The sequence below is a fragment of the Pleurodeles waltl genome, chromosome 12, assembly GCF_031143425.1.
Source record: "Pleurodeles waltl isolate 20211129_DDA chromosome 12, aPleWal1.hap1.20221129, whole genome shotgun sequence".
Taxonomy (NCBI): Eukaryota; Metazoa; Chordata; class Amphibia; order Caudata; family Salamandridae; genus Pleurodeles; species Pleurodeles waltl.
In genome coordinates this window covers 698,023,572-698,046,006 of record NC_090451.1, presented here as the reverse complement: position 1 = coordinate 698,046,006, position 22,435 = coordinate 698,023,572, and the positions used below count along the sequence as shown (strand labels likewise).

The window sequence follows — 22,435 nt, the reverse complement described above, 5'->3', positions numbered from 1 at the left end:
AGCTGCCAAGGTTTAAGACTGCTTACGAGTGACATTTCAATGACTCTGAGTGACACTTCATTGCAGGCAAAATCAATTGATGAAGACGAGGGAACCATAGAAATATCATAATCTATCCAGAATCCTATACCTCCAGTTGTACACCTGCGCCATCTTGTGGTCTTTGATAAACACTACTCAGAGCTTACCTAGCAAAGTGAAAAACTGGACAAGAAGGCTTTATTGCACTTCAGGACTAGCGTGACAATCTCAGGCATTGCGGTAATGCGAGAAAATGACCGGAAATGTGTTATTCGAACGCGAGACGTGGGACACTTGGCAGGGCTGCTCGTGTTGCTTCCCCCACCCACACCTCATGTTGCTTTGACCTCCCCACCCTGCGTCTCAGGTTGCTTCCCCTCTCCTGTTGTTGCTTTTTTCCCACCCGTGATACCTTCTTATTTTTTGTTTACCAATCCAACTAGATTGGCAATCTGAAAGAAAACCATTGTGGGATTTTGTAAGCACGTGCATTGTCGGTGTGGTCACCTACAAAATGACACACACAACTGGCTGAACATGGCTGATTTTTCTTGTTCAAAGGTTTTGCTGCACAGCATTTAGAATGTTGTGCAGCATAGCATGGCTAGAACCATAGGCAAAGCCAGTAGGCCCCAAAGGCACGACTTTGGCTTTACCAATACATGTTACATTTTAAGCCCACTTTATAACGTGAAACTTTGTCCAATCTCTTGCCCTCTCTGAGCTGAAACAACCTGCGAGTACCCCTTCTGAGCAGAGGCCCGCCCCTGTGAGCCCTCTGGGGTTCTCTGTGGCACATCATTCGTGCCCCCAAGTACATGCATTGGATTATAAGAGAGGGTGCCCCTCCCCTTTCATGCTTTCGGTTCCCTGCCCAGAGGTGTTAACATTCACGCTTTCATGCTCTGCTGACTCTACACAGGAAGCACGTCTTCTCCACCCCATGATTTCTGGAAGTCCCCCACCCGTGCCCCCAGCAGAGTGCTGCATGAGTGGGTGAAGTGGCAGGGGCAGACGGACAGATCTTGCTGACTGCACGGTCAGGCGCTCAGTTCACCTCTAACAGCGACCCCTCGTCTCCGCATCAGCAGGTGAGAGACCCCCACTTCTTTGTCAGATATTCTGACAGGGCTGTCACCATGGCCTGGATGGCAAGTGCAGCAGTGGGCGGAGCTGAGGTCCGTGGGATGTACATGTGTTTGGAGGAATGACTGACGGGTGAGCCAGTCACCGCGTCAGTGGAGCCCCAGTCTGGTAAAAACTGTTTATTTGGCGCTGGTAGCGTGTGCAGCTCTCAGCTCGAGGCGCTAGGTCCATACAAATAGTGCCTTGTAATATTTGCTGTGCCACTATATGTGCCAGGGTTCCTGACTCGGGGTTGGCATTGTCAGGTGGTCTGTACCAGGGCTCTCGACCCCGTGAGGACAGAGACCTGCAGCTGGCACTGGTAGTTGGACCTGTCTGTCTGTCCAATGGTTCTATGTGGACAGAGGACGGGGATTCAACCACCCAGAAGTGCCAGACTCTCTGTGCCATGCTGTCCGTGCCAGGCTCTTTGTCTGTGCCAGGATTCCTTGATTCCGGAAGGACAGAAGCCTACAGTTGGCCCTGGCTGTGTGTTCACTGGATCCCGTGGATTTCTGAGGGCAGAGCTCTGGGTGTTGGCACAGCCAGAGGTGACTGTCTGTGCCAGGACTCTTGACCATGTAAGGGCAGAAGCCTGGAGTTGGCACTGGTAGATGTACCTGTCTGTCTATTCAAAGGGTTCCATGGGTCTATGAGGACAGAGCCCAGTGAGTCATAGAGTCAGAAGTGCCAGGCTGTCTATGCCAGGTTGCCTGTGCCAAGCTCCCTGGGCCAGGGCTTCCTGATCCCATATGGACAGAAGACTGGCACTGGTAGATGTACCTGACTGTCTGGACAAAGGATTTCATGGTTCTGTGTTGGCAGAGTCCAGGGATTCAGACAAACAGAAGTACCAGGCTGCTTGTGCCCCCTGATCTCAGAAGGACCGAATCCTGGAAGTGGCACTACACATGCACCAGACTGTTTGGTCAAGGGATCCCATGATAAGTTGAGGGCAGAGCTCCGGGGGTTGGCACTGTCAGAGCTGCCAGGTTCGGTGTGCCAGGGCTCTTTGACCCCGTGAGGGCAGAAGCCTGGAGGTGGCACTGGTAAATGTGCCTGGTCGAGGGACCCCTTGGTTCTGAGGGGGGCAGAGCTCTGGAGGTTGCAGCAGGCATGGATACCGCTTTCTGCCCCAGGGCACCTTGTGTCTGGAGAGTGGCGACTTTCAGGTTGGTATTGTTAGGTCTGCCCAGACGCCCTTGCTGGGATCCCCTGCTTCTGTGCGCGAACAGGCCTGGGTGACACTGGCAATGTTCGGCTGTCTGTGGCTACACAGAGCTCAAGGAATGGACGTTACCAATGCTGCATCTCTTGAGAGTGGAAGAGGAAGGGCTTGCCCATAGATGTTACTGGATTTACAAACTCTAAAACACTTTGATACAAAAGAGGTTTCCTAACAGAAACCAAGCAGTGCTTCACAAATGTTCGAGATCTGCAAATCTGAGACACATTCCCGGACGCCCATCCTGTTCCAATACGGACCCCAAGTGGAACAAAAGTCAGAGGTCTCCCCCTGGGTGCCACCTCTGTCTGTGTGCTCTGCTCTGGTGCAAGCTGATCTTCTCGGCGCTATCTTGCAGTCCCTGCCAACCCTGTAAGCTGTGCCTCTGCTGTCTTTTGTAACCTCTGCTTACCAGGGTGCGTGCAGTTTAGGTCTTGTCAAGGACCTAGTGTGTTCACTACCAATGTTCAGAGTGGCCTTTGGGTCAGCCTGTGGCTTTTCACTGATTGTCTCTCTTGTCAATCTCGCTTGCTTCTCATTCTATGGCTTTCATTGGTCTTCTTGTATTTGTCCCTCCCCGGAGCACAGCTTCTTTACAATGTTTTTGATTGGGTGACTTGCATCCTCACATGCTTTGCAAGGGCACAACCTATTGGTTTTGCCAGTGCTTGTTGTTTTTCTGCTAACTAGCCAATCTCTTCTGCACAGCAAGCTCCTCCGCTGCTGTAAAGGTCTCTTGTGACCCCTTCCAGACACCACCGAGTGGCTGTTTTGCCCACTACAGCCTTGCCACATGTCTCCGTTAGATCCTAGAATCTTACGCTGGAAGTCTCCTTTTTATGGAGGCAGGACTTCAAAGCACTGGGAATGGACACAGTCACAGAAGAAGCTTAATGCAACCTCCAACTGAGGCACCCTGCTTTTCTAATTATAGACTATTTTGTTCTAAGTTTACACCTATTAATGTAGACTATGAGATGGGGGGGCAGTGTTGCTAATGCACCGCTAACAACCGGTTTTGATAATAGTTGTGGATATCCTCAACAAATAGACCTCTCATGTGTTCACTTCCAGGAGTTTTCCACTGCCTACTCCAAACCAGGGGTCGAGTGGTACAGGAGGTCTTCTGAGGTAGGAGCTAAAACATGCAGTGTGGTTTCTTTCATCAAGCAACCAATGGCAATCTCATCTGTGCCTAAGCCTTTGAAACCATCTATCCATCATGGAACTCTGCCAGGCAGCCACATGGTCACCTCACTGGGCCTTCTGTTAGTATAATTTTCTGGATCTTCACTTGCTTGTTGGCCGTCTGACCATATATTACCTGCCTTCTATTTAGCTCCTAGTCTGTAGTTCGCACAATTAGTTCCCACACAGTATTTGTAAAACAAAAACAGAGAGGTGCATGAGAAGGCCAAGTTAGTCAAACACTGACTCTACCACCATTGAGCTACTCATAATTCCAGCTTTCCTATACCGAGCATTCAAAGTTTCTGTCATTTTACCTGAGATTGAAGGCAATTCCAATGCAGCTGGATGGAGAGATGGGAATACTCTCCAGGCTCTTGCTTTTAACTTTTGCCTCTTCTGCACCCGCTGTGTACAACCTTTGTTTCCAAACTTTTGAGAAAAACATTTAACACATTAACATCTTGTTAGCTGCCATCTTTTCAGCCAAGTTTACATATTTCCTTGTCTTCATTTGTAATGTTTGTTTTCTTATGCTGTGTGATCTTTGAAGTCTCTGCTGCAAGCAACCAAACAACTATGTTTGGAATGCAAGTGAAGTTATAATCAGTAATTTATAAATTCATTAAAAGTGAGACATAATTCCTTTGGTGATTTTCTGAAGTTTAATCAATCCAATGCCATGGGAGCTTCAGCGGAGCAGTAAGCATCTGATGCCCAACCCTCTCTTCTTCGTCCCTATCTTACAGGATCATCATGGCCGCTGTGACGATGCAGCCTCAGGTGGTCACCACCAGGACGGTGACAGTCATCAGTGCAGACAACTGGAGTAGCGGGATCTACAGCTGCTGCGAGGACTGTGGGATCTGTAGGTATCTGTGGCAAAGACCAGACAGAATTGTGGGTCTTGTACGGCGTCAGGCAGCGACCACAGCTTCTGGGGCACCCGGAAATTGTGATGTCCTGGGAAGTGACCATCATAGAAAACTCGAGTAGCTGGCAAGGTCTCTGTAGACATATTCCACCTATTGTGGGATCTGTACGTATCTGTGGCATGGACCAGATAGAAGTGTGGTTCTCTGACTGGGTCAGGCAGGGACAACAGTGTCCTAAGAACTGACCGACATAGACAAACTCTAGTAGTCGACAAGGGTGCTGTAGACATACTCCACATACTGCAGGATCTGTAGGTATCTGTGGCATGGACCAGACAGAAGTGTGGTTCTTGGACGGGGTGAAGTAGGGACCACAGTACCGAGGGCACTTGAAAAATGTGATGTCTTAAGAAGTGACCGTCATAGACAGACACTGGTAGTCAGCAAGAGTGCAGTAGATATACTCCACATACCTGCAAGTGATGTCATCAAGCAGCATTAAGTGGACCTTGGGTGGACAGGCGTTACTACCATGACCAGCAGGGCACCTCCTCAATTTTAGGTCAAGCATAGCAGGTCGCAAGTGCTGCTGTTCTCGACATGTTGTCATCTATTCTGTGGGCTTTAACCACGCCCATCTCATGCACATCACTTTCATTGGTTCCTGGGCCTACCATTCAAAAATTCCTTGATGTCGTTGGTAAATGCTTTATGTTTGACCCACCTTGAGGCTGGTTTGTTAGCACACTGGAAACTGGCCCAGTACATGGATTATTTCACAATCAGTAAGATACCTTAGTATGGCGCACTATTCTTTTTCTTTTGCCTTGCTGCTTTGCAGCCGTATGTTGTTTCTTCCTCTTCCTTGTTTTCGGGCATATTGCTGTTTCTTTGTGAAGTTGCAGGGTCTTTTTTCATTTTTTTAAAAAAGTTTTATGTAGCATGAACTTAACACAAATGTATTGGAGGGCTTTATTTAATTTTTATTTTTTTTGCAGTTTTATATAGTGCAAACAAAGGGAGATCAAGAGACTCGCACCTGGTTCCCCAGCTCCAAAGTCGGCAGCTCTGGTCCTTACGCCACATCCTCTCCCCTAGGGTTCTTTGTTTGGTGCTAACGCAAGGGTGCCACAGTGAGAAGCGCAGCATATCATAGGGCACAAAAGTGGAGCAAACTCCATCACTTCCTCCTCTCAGAATTCACTGCTGTCATAGCTTTGACAGTCCCCTTGCGGCTACTGCAACCTTGCAGATGCCACTTCAGAAGCACTGTCTAAAACAGCGCTCGAAAATACAACTGCTTCCTCTCTGAAGAGGCCCCACTTCAAATACCCCCCGCAACCCCCTGCCCCCAACGTTCAAGATCTCGGGTGCCGAGCACTTCCCCGTCACTCTCTGGACTCCTATGTATAATATCACAGTCAGTCTGTAGGAATGAGGGAAAAACACTCCCAAGATGGAAGCCTTGTGTCCTCCCTCCTGCAGCGACAGGCCTGGGAGGGTTGCTGTGGCACCTGGCATACATCCACTGCACTCAAACCAAAACACGTAGGTAAAGAACATTGTCATTTACAACGCCAATAGCTCTCTCACAAATGCGAGACCTATTGCATTTCAAATGCTTGTTTTAATAATAATAATTTAATAATAATGCTTGTACTACTACTACAAAATGTGCTCCATTACGCTGCATAATTTGCCGTTTCTTGCTGCATAATTTACTCAACCTTACTGCATAATTTGGCCTTCCCCTGCCACATAATTCCAGTGGCCCTGGTCACTGCCAATGGAGCCTCCGTGGCTGCGCCGATCGTAACCCCTAACCCAGTGGTCCATTTCAAACCCCTGTTTCTCATAAACCACATCAACATCCTTAACCTAAAACAATGGTTTATCCTGGGTCTCTGAACATAAGCAAGATCATATACCGCCTTATCAATATTGCACAGGTCATCGGGTGTGGCCACGCCTATCAAGAGCAGCACTGCCAGGGATCCTTGCTTTCCTGGGGTCTGGTGTGTGGTTTCTGACCATCTACATGTGGTATTTTGAGTGCTATCTATAAGTGAATGTTTTCCTGTTTTTGTGGATAATGACCCATGGAGATGTGTACAATGTGACAGTTCTAGTATGGGGAGTTCCCCTGAGCGCAGGTCTAACAGGCCTGCCCCATCATATACCACACATATTGTTGCAGTTGTATTTATGTCATCACCAGATCCCTTAACATGTCCCTTGCCGTCTTCGGGACACTGTTGTTCCTCGGTACACCACCCATAGAGTACATGAGGTGCACCACCCACAGGTTACACGAGGGACACCACCCACAGGTTACATGAGATACACCACTCCCAGGTTATATTAGGTGCACCACCCATAGGTTATATGAGGTGCACCACCCACAGGTTACACGAGATACACCACCCACAGATTACACGAGGGACACCACCCACAGGTTACATGAGAGACACCACTCCCAGGTTATATTAGGTGCACCACTCATAGGTTATATGAGGTGCACCACCCACAGGTTACACGAGATACACCACCAACAGGTTACATGAGATAAACCACTCCTGGGTTATATGAGGTGCACCACCCATAGGTTATATGAGGTGCACCACCCACAGGTTACACGAGATACACCACCCACAGGTTACATGAGGGACACCACCCACAGGTTACATGTGGTAAATGACCCACAGGTTACGTGAGATACACCCACACACTGTTGATACTCTCGGAAGCCTAGGGACACCTCCATACATCAGTATGTGATTCGCTGTAGTGGTATTTTTTGGACATATTATTCAGACTGATTAGTTTCTGCATTAGCCACACCCATGGTTACCCATGAATAAATACTTCTGGGGCAGGATGTTAACTCCTCCCACTACAGCGTGACCTCTCCACCTGATGCTTTTATCCCACATGCTAGAATGTAGGCAGTCAAGGCTGGGAGCACATTTACCTGTAATGGAATGCCACCTATGTAAGGACTCTGCACCTTTCCTATTAAGCTGGGACATTCTTTTAAGCTGTTGAACTCAACAATAGTTTGGGAATGTTGGAGGCACCTGTTGTATACGAAGGAGGAAATTGTACAAGTAACCAGTGAAAACCTCTCATCTTTCACTACAGATGTAAATATGTTGAGAATCGTGCCCTCTTTAAGCCACCACCCATTACACAACCCACACTGACGCCACATTGAGTGCCAGTGTGCCGGGCCCTCCTGGCACCCAGTGGATCCCCTGCGGACCATCCCCTACATCGGTGGCCCTTGGGGGAGCAGAGCTTTGGGACTGAGCAAGGATGTGCTCATTAATGCTGCTTAGTAACAGTGAGTACATATAAACATGCACAGACACCAGCTACTCACATGATCCCTGATGAGGACCCTGGTAAACTCTCAACATTGACAGACGCGCGCTATCAGGACGCTTGACTGCTCACTTCTCAGAACAAATATTTAAATGAAATGACATAAAAATACTGACCATTAAAATAAGAGTGACCTAGTAATACTTAGTAAAATGACAAAAATAGCTAGCTATTAATGCATAAACCCTTAGGATTTTTTTAATAATTGTAATTTTAAATGTAAAAGTATTTATACAGTGTTTACGACCACTGATTGGACTTTGAAGTGCTTTGCGCCAAGTAGATTGCCACTCTGGAACATACGTTTAAATAGTTTTTCTTGTGCATTCGTGTGTCACAACAGTGGCCAGTGCATGTATTGTTGGGGGCCCTAGGCCCTCATGCTGCAATAAGTTGACACGGACACATGGTTACTGGGTTCTAATAACTGGCCTCTGGCACGTACGCCTGGCCCTTTTTATTGGCAGGGTCACCTGACCGGTTATGCCTGTGTTGGATGGGTGTGGGGTGTGTGTGTAAAGCCAACCCTCAGCCGAGTGGCTGGTGGAACACTAGAACTTGTCCAGCAGGACACTACGTTCCTCCCAAACTTTATTGAGGAACAAAACAAAGTCCAACCTGTAAAAGAAAACACAATAACAAAACACCACCATCAGTCTCTCTCAACCTCAAAAAGGCAGGCCGCAGTATTGCAGTGGAGAGGTACAGCTGGGAGCACCCGGACACCTACGCATGAGTCCATGATTTAACCAGGTGCAGCTGGGCACGAACACTGTGTGGATGGAGTCCAGACTCTGTGACAGTCATATGGTTGGTTAAGTGTCCACTCATGCACTGTGGTTCAGCCCTGCGGGCACTCGTGGCGAGGCTGGTGGTGTATACAGTTCACTTTGTTCGAATTGGGTGCATCAGGAGTATTGGTGGAGTCCGCTGCAAATATACTTCTTGAGACATCCTGGCTTCATAAAGGCCAATCCCTCGAAGACTGATGACATCTGTGATGGTGTGAAGTCCTCCTCTGAAGCCTTGGCAGATCCTGACACTTTGTTGGTGGAGCAGCTTCCAGACCACCTCTCATTTGTGGATTGTTCACGCTCGAACTTCCTTAAGGCCCTTTCAAAGGTATACTTCATATCCCATTAGCAAACAGGTACTGAGAGAGCAAGTACCAGCATTTCTGTATGCCCACTTCGAGCACTGAGTAGGGCCGCGTGCAAATACAGAATGTGATGAGAATATCTGGTACATTTGGAATATGCTGCAAGCAAAAACTCTGAAAAAAAAAAAAAAAACAGGTCAGGCTCTTAACAGGAGCATTCTATAATTCGAGCACTATATAACAAGGGCAAGTAGTAAAAATTGAATAGCAATGCACTGTGTTTGCAAACCACCTAAGACTCGCATGAATGGAAGCAATGCGATAAATGCAAACATATTAACGGGCGGTTGGCTGACCTAGCTATTAGTTAAAAGGGATCCAGGGGATAAAAGGTGAAAGGTCACTGCAGCAGGGGCACCTCCATCTTGTCTCTCATATACAATACTCAAAGGTTGTAGCTAGCAAATGGCACCACTAAGGAATGAGGGGGGTGTTTGGTCAGGCTCCACTCTAAGAGAGACTGCTAGATGGATCCACTTTAAAATATTCTGGGACTCTTTGCTTTGCCACTTTTTCACAGGCTCGGACTAACTTTGGTCTCTTTCAATTTGTGAGAATGAAAGTTGGGGGATCACAGTGCAAATAACATGGCAGCCATCTTGAAATGGGTTTAGTTGTGAGTCGCGGCACTGGTACTAGTTGTGAAAACACAAAGGGCATGCTTGCCACTTGTTAAAAAAAACTTGAGGAATTCACAGGAGAGGCACTGGGCCATTAAGGCCTTAAATAGAGATAGAGGTATGCCTAGGGCGTGGCAGCTTTTATTTATAAACATCAAGTATTAACAAATATTGTGCATTGCTTGAATCCCTGATTGATGAAAACACAAAATGCTAGTTCCTATATTGACTACTGGGGTTATACATTTTATGTTATTAACAGAAAAATACTGGTCACAACATAAAAATAACATCCACAGAGCCGGAGTGGGCGATCAATCCTCGGACTACCAACCCCCCAAACATGCTCCCCAGCAATGCAAACCGAAGGCAGAATCTAGAGGTGAAGGCCCCAGGGCCAGCCTAGTGCCTAGAAGCAAACTGCCCTCTCAACCTCAGAGCAAGTTAAAGGCAAACAGTTCAGTATGAAGGCTTCAGTCCCACAAACTCCACCACAGCATGCTGACAAAACACTGAATAAACAAAACTTTTGTTACTCGCATACATCTATGCACATAAAGAGATCAATATATTAGCAAAGAGTCTTGTCGGTGCAGATATTGATGAATAAGGCAGAGGGGAAGTAAAAAGAAGTCTGGCCTTAGGAGAGATGTCGTTTGGCGTAATGTACCCACTTGTCTAGTCCCCTACCCAGACCACCTAGGACCGAAGGGACCCTTGAGCTCACCATCACTCCCCTCAACCTATGAAGGTGCTCATAAAAACCCAATGGAGATGGGGGTGAAGCCCCTCACAGCAGCAGCTACAGGTCTTCTCCTGCCTAAGCCCTGTTCTTCCCATAATCATGACGGTGCGTGTGAAATTAGCTTTGAATTGTAAAATAAAATCTAAAAAAGAATGCCAGATTCAGATAGTTCTTAAAAAAGATGCTATGTAGTTGTAGAAGGGTATATTTTTCTGTTGTAACTCATAACACTGAAAAAGTCATGGTTTTGTACAGCTGATCTTCCTTCTTTTGGTGGCAGTGCCTGGCTTTATTGACAGAGCACCAATGACCTTGAACGGCCTGTTCCACTCCATGAAGCAGCAGGTGGCTCCCCCTTCTTGCCCATGGTCATACTCTCCTCTCCATCTCCTCTTAGGCTGCTGTGCAATGTGGTGCTTACCTTGTTTGATGAGCCGTACTGCGATAGACATGGGCGAGTGTGCCTGCCTCCCCCTACTGGACCCATGTTGCATGGGGTACACCGGATGTGGGGCGCCCTGCCCGCCGGCATCCATGGCTATCCGTGCGACGCTTCGGGAGAGATATGGAATAAAGGTACGAAGAGATAAGCGATAAGGAAAGCTGTCTTTAATGTGGTTATTTTTAAGGATTTCTTGTGAAGTGGTTCAAACAGTTTCATCATTAGTTGTGTTAAAACTAGGTTGAAGTTCCACGTCAGAGCTGGCCCCCCCCCCCCCCCCCCCCCCCCCCAGGGGTGCTAGCCTTTTGGAGAAGAAACTCCTTTCTATATGACCCCTTGTGTAGGGCACTATGCCTTACCCAGAGTTGAGCATACAAACAGACCCTTACTTCCATGACTCATACAATGCGTTGATTCTCATGACGTTACAGCACATGTTTGTTCTAGAAAATACTCAGTCACCAGCTCTTGACAAGGCCCCTGCCTCTTTAATGTCCCCATGGGTTCACCTTGAGCTGCAACCAAGATACAAAGTCATGAACTTGTGGCACAGTATCATCGAAATCATGACATGTCTCCAATGATCAGTTTTCGCAGAGAATGTTGTGGTAGTGCCACCGACCAATGAATGACCACTGTGGCACCAGATACGAAGCTCCTTCAACATGAGAGCTTAAAATGTGCTGAAGACCCATCAAAGCCCCTAGTGTTTTATCACACGACAGACCCCTCCCCCCATTACCATCAGCACCTCAGTTGTCCCCAAAAAGTCCTTCAAATTCTTGTGTACTGTTATGTCCCTTTATGTTTCCTGCACCACAATGTCATAAAATGCCCACAGTGTCATGTGTTCACCAGTGATAGGTTGTGGACGGCCACCAATTGATAACCTGCCACAACCAGCTGAGGAATAGCCTTGTGTGCCAGAAGCTCATGAAATCCTGCCACTGCATCCATCAGGAAGTGATCATGCCATCAGTTTCACCATGTTAGGGGCTCATGAATCATCCCCAGTGTGATGGGTTCTTGAATAGCCCTGGCTATCTCTCAATAGCTTCGAAATTGTGACCTTTATCGGTGGCTCAAATCACCTCCAGCACCCCTTAGGAAAAATGCCACCCTAGCAATCCCACTGCATAGGCCATCCTCCAAGCTTCTTCCATTGGCAGGTGATAGTTTACTCTCATATATGTTTTCCCCCTCCCATTGCTCTTACTTGCTTGCCCCCCACCTTTTCCTTCTATTGGTTCGTCTTAGAATGCCCTGGGAGTGATCGTTCGACTTAAGGTGGTCGGAGCCATTCCACCTTGTATTGGGATGGTAGCCACCACAGAATAAATGTACACGTTGGCTGCACCTACTTTGGCTTGTTTGTTACAGTTACAAAGAGATGGGGACTTGTGAGGTCATCAGCTGCCCTCCAACGAGCATTCAGATGTCTCCAGCCACCCACACGTTTGTGAAGGATTTCGAAGATCAATTGTGTTCCTCTGGAACTGATCTGAAAGTAATTCAGTAACTTATCCGTCATGGGAACACTTTTCGGGAATGCAAAATAATGAGAAATTCTTAACTGAAAAGTGGATTAATGGCTTTAGGCTAAAATAAATTTCATAGAAATGAATTAATGTAATTTAAAGGGTTGGGATTGTTTGCGACAGGAGGCCAAAATATATTTAACAGAAGTTTGGCTTCTTGATCCAAATATTATAAAATAGTTGAATAAACAGCCTAAAAATGTTGAATTGCCAAACTAAAATCTTAGAAACATAAATCCATGGTTGTTTGTAAAAATATCAATAAATATTTTCTGCCTGAGCTTAGAACACTATCTGTTATGAACTGAAACATGTCTTTGGTTTTGAGATATTTTTTGGGTTGAAGACCCGCTGATGAAAGTTCCACCCACCCTCGTCTCCACACTCTTTGCGCTGGTGGTCTGCAGGGCTCACTCATCTCTTGGTGGTACAAAAAGATCTGGGGAGGGGTTCTAAGCTTTGGAAGGTGGTCTCTCACACCTCCCTCCTATATCGCCTCCTACAGGGCTCCATCTGCAGTGACTGCGCCGTGCTCTGCTGCTGCTACTCCTGCGCCTGGTGCCAGATGGCCCGCGAGGTCAAGAAGAGAAAGAGCTCCTACAACGTGGTCACCGCCCAGACCAGCATGGCCGCCGTGCCGCTGCTGACGACACCAGCACCCATGTAACCATCATCAGGGTCACTTTGAGGGCACAGCATCCCACATGGTCTTCCTGTGTCCGGTCTACAGTTACTTTAAAGCAAGTCCCAGTGTTCTAGAGTATCCCAGATGAATGCTGTGAGTTCTTGATTCTTTAGTGCTTCCTTTCTCCTTTCTAGGTTGCAGCCTACCAGGCAGGACGGTTGTCTGGTTCGTTAAAGACATCTTGGGGACATTCAGAGAGCTGACCTAGGAATGCATTCTGCCAGTTGCTTGCTATTGGCTTTGTAGTTTGTAGCTCACATTTCCTAGCTTTCCATTTGCTGGCTTGATTAATTGTAGGCTGTCCAGCTTGGGTTGGTACCTTCTCTTCCCCAAACCTTATTCACAGTATCTTTCCCAGTGCATCTTTCTGCAAACAGGCCATAAATCTTGTTCTTATCACATTTGCTGTGTATTCAAACACCGAGGTCAAATGTCGGGTGCTGTCTTCCATGGGCACTTGTTTACTTTTATTTCTTTAACTTCAAAGTGAGACGATTTTTATGACAGTCTTGCTGGATCTTGGAGTTTGGAAATCGTTTTTTTCTGGCACATGGCAACATTTAAATGAACTGTGTATTTTTAGAATATATTCAGAATTAGGAACACAAATGAAGCGCATTCTTGTTATTTCTGAAGTGTGTTGGAAACAAATACTTTAATATCAGTAAAACAAACCATTACACTAAGTGATGCAATTTCCATACATTTTCGTGCACTGTATAGTTTTATTAGTAAAACTGTATGTCTGCAGAAATGAAATGGCCATTTCCATTGCAAATGTGTTGTCTGTAATGGCAGTGTGCTACCACACCATGAATAATCCACTCTGTCACTCCACTCTACTCTGCATCACTCCACATCACTGCACTCTACTCTGCACCAATCCACTTTACACCACTCCACGACACTCTGCACCACTTCAAGCTACTCCTCTGCACTCTGCCCTACACCACTCTACTCTATGTCAATACACTCTTGGCCACTCTACTCTAAACCACTGCAGTCTTTACCAATACACTCTACACCACTGTAGTCTAGGCCACATCAGTCTACTCTGCACAACTCCGCTCTGTTCTCTACTCCAGTCTGCAACCCTGCACTCTGCGCTACTGCAATCTATGCAATACACTCCACGCAAATGCACCTTACTCTGTAACACTCAACTCTACGCCCCTGCACTCTATGCCAATCCACTGTACGCCACTCTACCCTACTCTGCACAACTGCACTCTACACCACTTTACGCCATTACACTTTATGCAGCTGCACTCTTCCCTGCACTACTCCACTCTACGCCACTTCAGTCTACTCTGAAACACTCTACTGTACACAGCCGCACTATATGGTACTCTACTCCACTCTACACCACTGCACTCCGACACTCTACTTTGAAACACTGCACTCTTCACTACTGAACTATATGCCATTCTACTCTGCACTACTCCACTCTACCCTACTCCACTGTACACCACTGCACTCTATGCCATTGCACTATACTCTGCCCTACACTACTCTATGCTACTGCACTCTATGCCACTCAGCTCTACTCTGCACTCTATGCCATTGACTCTCCTCTGCACCGCCACTCCACTGTGCACTACTCTACGCCACTCTAACCTACACCACTGCACTCTATGCCACTCTACTCCGCAGCACTTTACTCTGCGCCACGCCACTCTGGGCCACCGTACTCTACTATGCACCATTCTAATCTATCCCACTGTATTCTATGATGCTGCTGAATTCAATGCCACTGCACTCAATGCCACTAGACTGTACATCACTTGTCACCAATGCACTCTACATCAGTCCACCCTACTCTATGCCACTCCAGTACACAACACTCTCTGCCACTCTACTCTACAACACTCTACTCTTTGCCATTCCACCCTAAAAAACTGCATACTACTCTCCTCTATGCCACTAACTTTTAGCCATGCTGAACAGCAGCCATTCTGGTGGACAACACGGCTAAAACACATATGTTCTTGCATAGGGGAATACCCATTGGCTTTGCCAATGCTTCTTTGACTCGCTGTTCTCTTGGAAGACATTTAACACAAAGCTGCTGTGTGTGGTGGCATGAAGTGTGATACACACCATCAATCAATTAAGCATTGACCGCCGGCGAGAAGTGTGCGTGTGCTGCAGTGTTTGCATGTGGGTGGGTGGATGTGCCCGTGTGAGCTTCCTTATCTGTGTATCTTTCGGTCTGTGGGCTTTTGTATATGGATGTGCATTTGACTGCCAACAGGTCTGGCGTTTTTGCTTGTGAATTGGTCTTTGTAGAAATCTGTGTATGTGTGTGCCTCTCCATGTGTGGGGGTGAATACATAATTACTACCCCGGTCCATTTTAACAAAATACCAAACACAAATCATACACCACACACACAAAAGAGAGAATACCTGTGGAGCTAAGGTCCTTTAATAGGCCTGTGCTAAATTTTATTTCACAACATTTCATGAAAGTTTGTGACAATTAGACTAAAATCATACGAAATTAAACACAATTTCAGGAAATTCACCTTGTAGTATTTCATATGGATATAGTAAGTGTAGAAATACCTTTCATTGCAAAGTTACATGAGATACCCGCAGTGGGGCTAAGCTTAGTAGAAAATTCTCCTGCATAACATTTTCTGCTCAAAGCAATCACCGGCAAGACATTTGCGGTCCTAGCCTGTCTCCTGCGAGATGTTGTTGGCTCAACCCAGTCTCCTAAAATACATTTAATTCTTGTGCCAGACCCTGATAAGGAAAAGCTGTGCAAAATTTCAAGAATGTTGCCAACTTCACATAAGCAAATTTCGTAAATGTTATGATTTTTCAAGCTTAAATAAAATTATGCATGGTTCTTCATGTAATGTCGTAGTTTGACTCTTGCTCCTCGGTGAGACTGCTAGTTTAGGGATGACAGCACTTTTGTTTGTAGACAACCAGGCCATTCCTACAACAAGTCGCAACTGTTGGCCCACCCCTCCCGGTTCACAAGCAGTACTGCACCAAAAACTCAAACAGTAGAAGGTGATTTGTGGCAGCCTTTACGCATGGACTCTGGAGTGCGACATCTCAGGGGAGTCGTGGTGGAACAGAAGTTACCCTTTTCTCATGTTAGCAATAAGTCTCAGTCACACACAGGCATTAAAGGAGATGCAGGAGAGTTTGCAATATATTTATTGAAAAGGCTGCAATCTACGATAAAATGCATGAGCTGCAATGATTAGGCTAATGCACAACAAAAGAAGCATGATTGTAGAGATGAGAGTTGTGAACACAAAGGCCCCCACCATATTGCAATAAACATAAAATGTAAAATCCCTAGCATAGAGAACCTAATCTCTAACCTGACGAGAGCTAGGTGTGATAAACCTAATCTGTCAGTACCAGGTCCATGAGAAATGTCCCCCAACCCTCGTTACCTTGGAATGAGGACTCTAGGTCAGACTCCGTGGTGACACGAAGACTGGGTCTGCATCACAGCGACATGCTGCATAGATAGCGTTGATGGCATCTGGTAGGAATCCCTCTAATAACCTTGTCTGTGTGAGATGTATTTAAACAGATCTTATAGGATGCAGGTATGTTACCAAACAATAGATAATGGGGCAGGCTTGTGGCAGCAATTATGTAAACAATTCCCTCCAAAAGTACCTTACGTTCCGGTCACACATAAGTGGGAAAAGAACATGGTGTGAATACCTACGCACATCACCTAATTTTGATGCTGATAGTGACGCCTTCCCAAAGTGGCACTGATAACGTAAATCAGAACAATGCTCTAACTCTAAACAAAGGCAGCCATATTAAAATAAATAATAAAATAAATGGGCTAAGACAGAGCATTCTAAGTAGGTTAAAAGTCACTAGGTGTCAGGGGCACTGGCCTGCAAGTCAGAAGGCTAAGCTAAACCCCTGAGACCCATTACAACTAAACAGGATCCACTACAGTAATGTCTTGATGTAGCAACCAGGTGAGTCTCTGAACTGTACAGAACTTGAACAATTACCTCTAACAATTATTGCACTGCTAAAAATATTCTGCAGGCTTCTTTGCACTTGGTGGCAGCTGCAAATATGAAACCCTGCTGGGCTGTTCCTGAAAGGAGGGCCTCTCACCAGAAGAGAGACTCCTTAAGTGAAGCAGTCCACACTAAGGAGCTGAGTTAGAGGTCTGTGGTAAATCTGCAGACTTGTGGAGGAAGTGGTTGGTAATTACTAGGAATGGGTGGTAAACTCCGCTCGGCCTGCAGAGTTCGCTGAGTTTTGCCATTCCGCGCTCTGCTTGGAGTGCGGAGTTCAGCAAAAACTCTGCTAACCACCACGTGGTGGAGTTTACTGGCGCCCAACCCTAGTTTTAAAGGAAAATCTATTATTGCAGCTGCTGGGGGGAAGTGGCCATGGATGCAGGAGCCGGGCTGCCAGTATTTAACTGGGTATCAATCAAATCTCAAGCCAGGTGGGCCGTGTATTTCTTATGAAAGCCCCCCTTGTCTTGTTGTGTGACAGCTCTGATACTGTGTAATGAGGTGGATGTCAGGTATAGTTATCAATCGATACGGAGTACGTTTTGCGCTTGGTAGATTCTGAAATTTACTTTTGCTATCTAACAGTTTAAGAATATTTCATTCCACTTGGATACCACATTTGTTAAATCTCTAAACTTGTTTCTCACAGGTTACAATAGTGAGTAACCAAGGCTTACTCCAGATAGTGGTAAACGGATTGGAACTCACCTGTAGTATGACAGTATCCACACTGGATTAACTCGAGCTCAGACGGGAACGATAATAGTGCGGTAGTGCCTCAGTCTGCGCATGTATAGACACCTTTCTCCTTTCCGGAAGCTCCTCTACACAGACTCAAAGGGAGCCCTGGGAAAGAACAGACCTCTATCTGATGAGCTGACAATGTGCATTGCATCAATCTCACCTGAGGGGGGCAGCAAAAGAACGTCCATACCCTTGCTCTGGCCGCACCTCTTGGTATGCCGCTGTACTTGCACCAGTGCAGCCATTGCATGGTCGACCACTTTCAGGGCCAGCTCTTCTATGAAGCGAGGTAGGGGAACAACCCTGGGGAGCTACCACTCGGTGGCACTAAACTAAAGAAAGGAATTATTACATTGCTTTTTAGTGGGAATAGGGTGAGGTCAGATGGCAATATGCTATTGTGACTTTAGGGCCATAAATCACCATTCTTAACCCGGTGCACAGCCTCCAGACAATCTTTCTGTTACACCCTTGATACAAGTCAAAGCTTTTAGGTGCTATACTGGTGTTATCTTTGGTCGAAATGGGTGTCACTGATCCCTTTATGTAATTTCTGCAATGTATACAATTTATGGAATCTATAACGACTTTGCAGATAGCCCAGAGTAGGACATTCCTGTTTCCTGCAGCACTGGCCCTACTCGCATGAAAGCACGCACACCCCTGTTGGTGTCTGATCTTAATAAGTAAACTTACAAGGGCACGCAAATAGGTTGATGGCCCTTTTGACCTCGCTTAAGATGTTCCCACTGCACAGGCCCTGTACCAATACCGATCAAAAACCAATTGTCAATCATTGACATCAATTTTCAAGAACATTAGTAATCAATAGGAGTTAGTAATTGTCACACATCATGACCTTGCAGTCATGAATAGCCACACCTTTAAGTAAAAGTTAAAATTATTTATTTCCCCGTATTAACAATGCTAACAATGTAGGTTAATCTCAAAATCAATTGATAAACATACAGAAACAAAACTGACTGACCAAAGTGACGAAATAAATGCAAACTAATCAAGGCTTGAGCTACTACACATTCTAAAATTACAGTACAAATTAATAGCAAGAATAACTGCGCAAATGATATTAAATGCATTGAGATTCAGAAAAGAAAATACATCAGCTGTTATTTCATATAGCGAACTTCATCAGTGAGAACGCTAACTAACATCAGATTAGAATTAGCATGTTAGGCTTCATGCAAAACAATTTAGTCAACACAAATTTGGAAAAAACATCTAACTATGGCTGTATAAAAATAGCGATTGGTACCTAGAAACAAAAGCAAATAGACATAGCAGACAACACTATAGTCAATACACCTATCCTCAGTTGGATCCGCAAGCTGTGACAGTCTTCGTCCTCAGGACATCAGTCTGTTCAGCAAGGCATTGGGATTCAGCATCAAAGTTCCAAAATGGCAAAGTCTTTAAGCAATGAAGTTACGTACGTCTCTTCTCAAGACAGACTATGGGCAAATTGGTCAAAAAGCAAGTGTACAATGGTGTCTTCTTCTCAGTGCAGTCTGGCTAAGTTATATTTTCTAAAACTACTTCCCAAGTCCCTATTGGTCAAGGGATCGCATGTTCACACTTTGTCCAATAAAGTAAAACTATCAAATCTACATTTATACTAGTACATGGTTCGCATGTCGATGATTGGCTTCCTCCATACTGTTCTCAGCCATCCAGCTCATTAGATAACAGAACTGTTGCAGCTTGGACTCCAGTCAGTGTCTTCATTGTACTCTCCTGAGAAAGTCAGTCTTACACACATTACATTTACAATGTTGCAGTCGCAGGAACAGCATCTTCTAGCAAGCAGTTCTCATGAGAAAGACTTTTAGCTACGAGCACATTAGGTCACCACAGTGGAAAATCATAATTTAATTCATTAAGCAAACATTTTATTAAACGCTCAAGAAATAGAGCTTGACATGAGTCCCTGCAACTAGGCCAAGACCTCCGCTAAGTTAAGGCTTTCCATTAATAAAGCTAATACATAATGCATAACCCTAAATATGACATATTACTACATTAATCAAACAAAAGCTCAACATTTAATATTAATAAGCCATTGATAAGTATACTTTGTGAACATTGCTGGCCGCTCACGTGGTCATACTTTCAAATATGTGCATTATTTTTCCCTAGTTAATACATTTTCTACGCAAATTCAATACTCAGAATATATTAATATTCACTAATAATTTCATTGAAAACTTCTGTGTTAGCACCCCCTGCACAGCTGTGAGGTGAGGTGGGCCCATTCTGTGCACCGCCTGGCCTCTCAGCGCTGACACAGCCACATTCTGGGATCTTCCGTGGGTGGCCTCATGATATCCACACTTTCTGCAGATTAAGTGGGTTGGTGTTGGCAATTATAGTCATTTATGAGCCTGTTCTATCTGCAGCTCTGCAGACAGATGCTCTTCGAAAATAAATTACCAGAAGACCTTAAGAGAGGCCAGGGATGTGAAACAAATTATAGTGAAAGAGGCCCAGAAGGTGAAATGATGAGGAAGCAGAGAGGGAAGGAGATAAAGGGCTGTAAGTAAAAGAGAAAAGAAGTACATATGAAAGAAGGAAGGAACTATGACACCGAGGAGGGGTTAAAAGCCTGAAAAGGACAAATGCAATGGGGGAAGAGCTGAAGGGTGGGTGGAAGGGTAAAAGAACATCAACATGGGTGGGTGAAAGAAAAAATAGCTGGAATGAGGAAAGGTTGAATGAATGAGTGGATGGATGAATGGACTGGAAGTCTGGATGGAAGTTCGGAAGGATGGACGGGTGAATTGATAAAAGAACGGTGAAATGATTGAATGATTAAAAATAATTAATGTATGAATGGAAAAAGGATGAATGAACGGTTGGAAGTGTGCGTGGAAGGATAGAAAAGTGTAATAATGAAAGGGTGGATAGACAGAATGGTAAAGGAAGGATGGATGAATTGTTAGAGGATTGAAGCATGAACATAGGCATGGCTGGATGTCATGAATTCATGAAGTCTTAAAGGATGGAAAGTTAGATGAATGGAAAGCTGGATGAAGGGAGCTCATCTACGGTAGGGCTTACACACGTCCCTCACCCGAGGGCATTCGCAATAAGGATCAAAGTAGGGGGTATTTTAATTTTCTGGCTACCCCCTTGTCTTACATGGCCTCTAGGTGATGGCACTGTCCTGTTTTGGCACCCGGGGCCTCAGGGCTGGCACCCTTAAAGCCTGTGCCCCTCTGAAGGCACCTGTACTAGACGTCCACCATCCCACCGTGTTCAGACCATGAACCCCATCTTCCTCTGCAACAGGCGAGTCCCCACCACACAGGCGCCCAAACCCAGGTGAACTTTGTCACTGTTCACAAGTGAAAGTTGGAATTTGGTTTATATCTTAAAAGTAGTAAAAAGAGTGTAAAAATAACCCTATTCCTTTCTGTTTACCTATCTACAACATTGTGCAATATGATGCCTTATCTGCAGACAAATCATTAAACGTACAAAATTAAGCATTAACTATACATAAATTGGTTTCGGTATTTAGCATTCATTATGGTGCGAATGCAGGCTGAGATGCTGGTCCAGTGAGTCCCCCCTGGATTAATGTGCCCAGCTGATAGGCTAGTCCCAGCCTGAGGTAGCACAGTGAGAAAAAAAACAAGGGATTGGAATGTGGCCAGACTAATTCCAGTGGGTGACATTTGAGTATCCCTCCCATTGCATTTTGATCATCTTATTTAAAGGTACACCGCTAGTAAGGTGGAAAGTGTGTGTGAGGATGGGAGTCCACTTACCACACATAAGATGGTCCCACTCGTTGGTGATGTACATAATGAATAAGTAACTTACATGCATAGCGTAGCCTTTGGAGCAATTTCCATTCATAGGAGCCATTTCCCGGAGAAATGGCTCCAATGGAGAAGAACTGGAAAAGGAGAGAGAAGATATGAAGCAATGTTTCCGACTGAAACGATATAAGGAGAACATCATCAAAAGCTGCTGGGAAAGAGCAAAAACTCAAAAGAGAATGGGATTACTTAATCCTAAAGAAAAAAACACAACAAAGCCAGTAAAAGTAAAATTCGATTAATTATGACAAACAGTGAAGAACGGAATACAAATTTTAAAATACTTTTAAAAAACTAGCAGATACTGAGAGGTGATCCAAGTACTTTAGGAGCACCACCCCTGAGGATGTGCTGATCAAGAGCTATTTTAAGGGCAAAAGTCGCATTAGTAAACAATACCTAGGAATATGAAGACCGGAAGGGACAAAAAGTTGTGATCGGGAAGTGTATTACATGCAGTAAAAAATGTGTAGAATAGATCCTGGAATGTATGTGCGGCCTGAAATATGTTGGTAGAACAACGTGTCCCCTTTGTAAAAGGATATTATAACGTGCGCGCTGTCTGTAAGAAAGATAAAAGCTTTGCAATTGCAAACAATTATTTTAAGCACCACTTAATGCGTGACGAACACTAGAGTTCTAAGGTTCTGATACAGTTGAGAAAAGGGAATGTGGAGGTGATCGAGTATGTGAAGTGGAATGAAAATGCATAATGAGACTATAAATGTGTACCTTTTGGGCTAAATAATGATGAAGAACTCCATGTACAACTTAAAAATTGCTAAAAAGGGTAGAATGAGTAGATGATTGGAAAT

The 22,435-nt window shown here is 45.3% G+C and overlaps 1 protein-coding gene across 2 annotated transcripts in view; it reads left to right on the top strand.

Moving 5' to 3' along the window:
* The window catches only part of LOC138266887 (cornifelin homolog), a 49,648-nt gene extending 33,780 nt beyond the window's left edge, over positions 1–15,868 (top strand). The window contains exons 1-4 of one of the 2 annotated variants that reach the window (XM_069215615.1): positions 950–1,112; positions 4,309–4,427; positions 10,740–10,918; positions 12,828–15,868. In XM_069215615.1, coding sequence (XP_069071716.1) covers positions 4,316–4,427; positions 10,740–10,918; positions 12,828–12,989 — 453 coding nt within the window. In that variant the 5' untranslated portion in view covers positions 950–1,112; positions 4,309–4,315 and the 3' untranslated portion in view covers positions 12,990–15,868. Of the gene's footprint in view, positions 1–949; positions 1,113–4,308; positions 4,428–10,739; positions 10,919–12,827 lie in introns of those variants that run through there. The other variant, XM_069215614.1, reaches the window with a different exon arrangement.
* Positions 15,869–22,435: the final 6,567 nt, after the last annotated feature.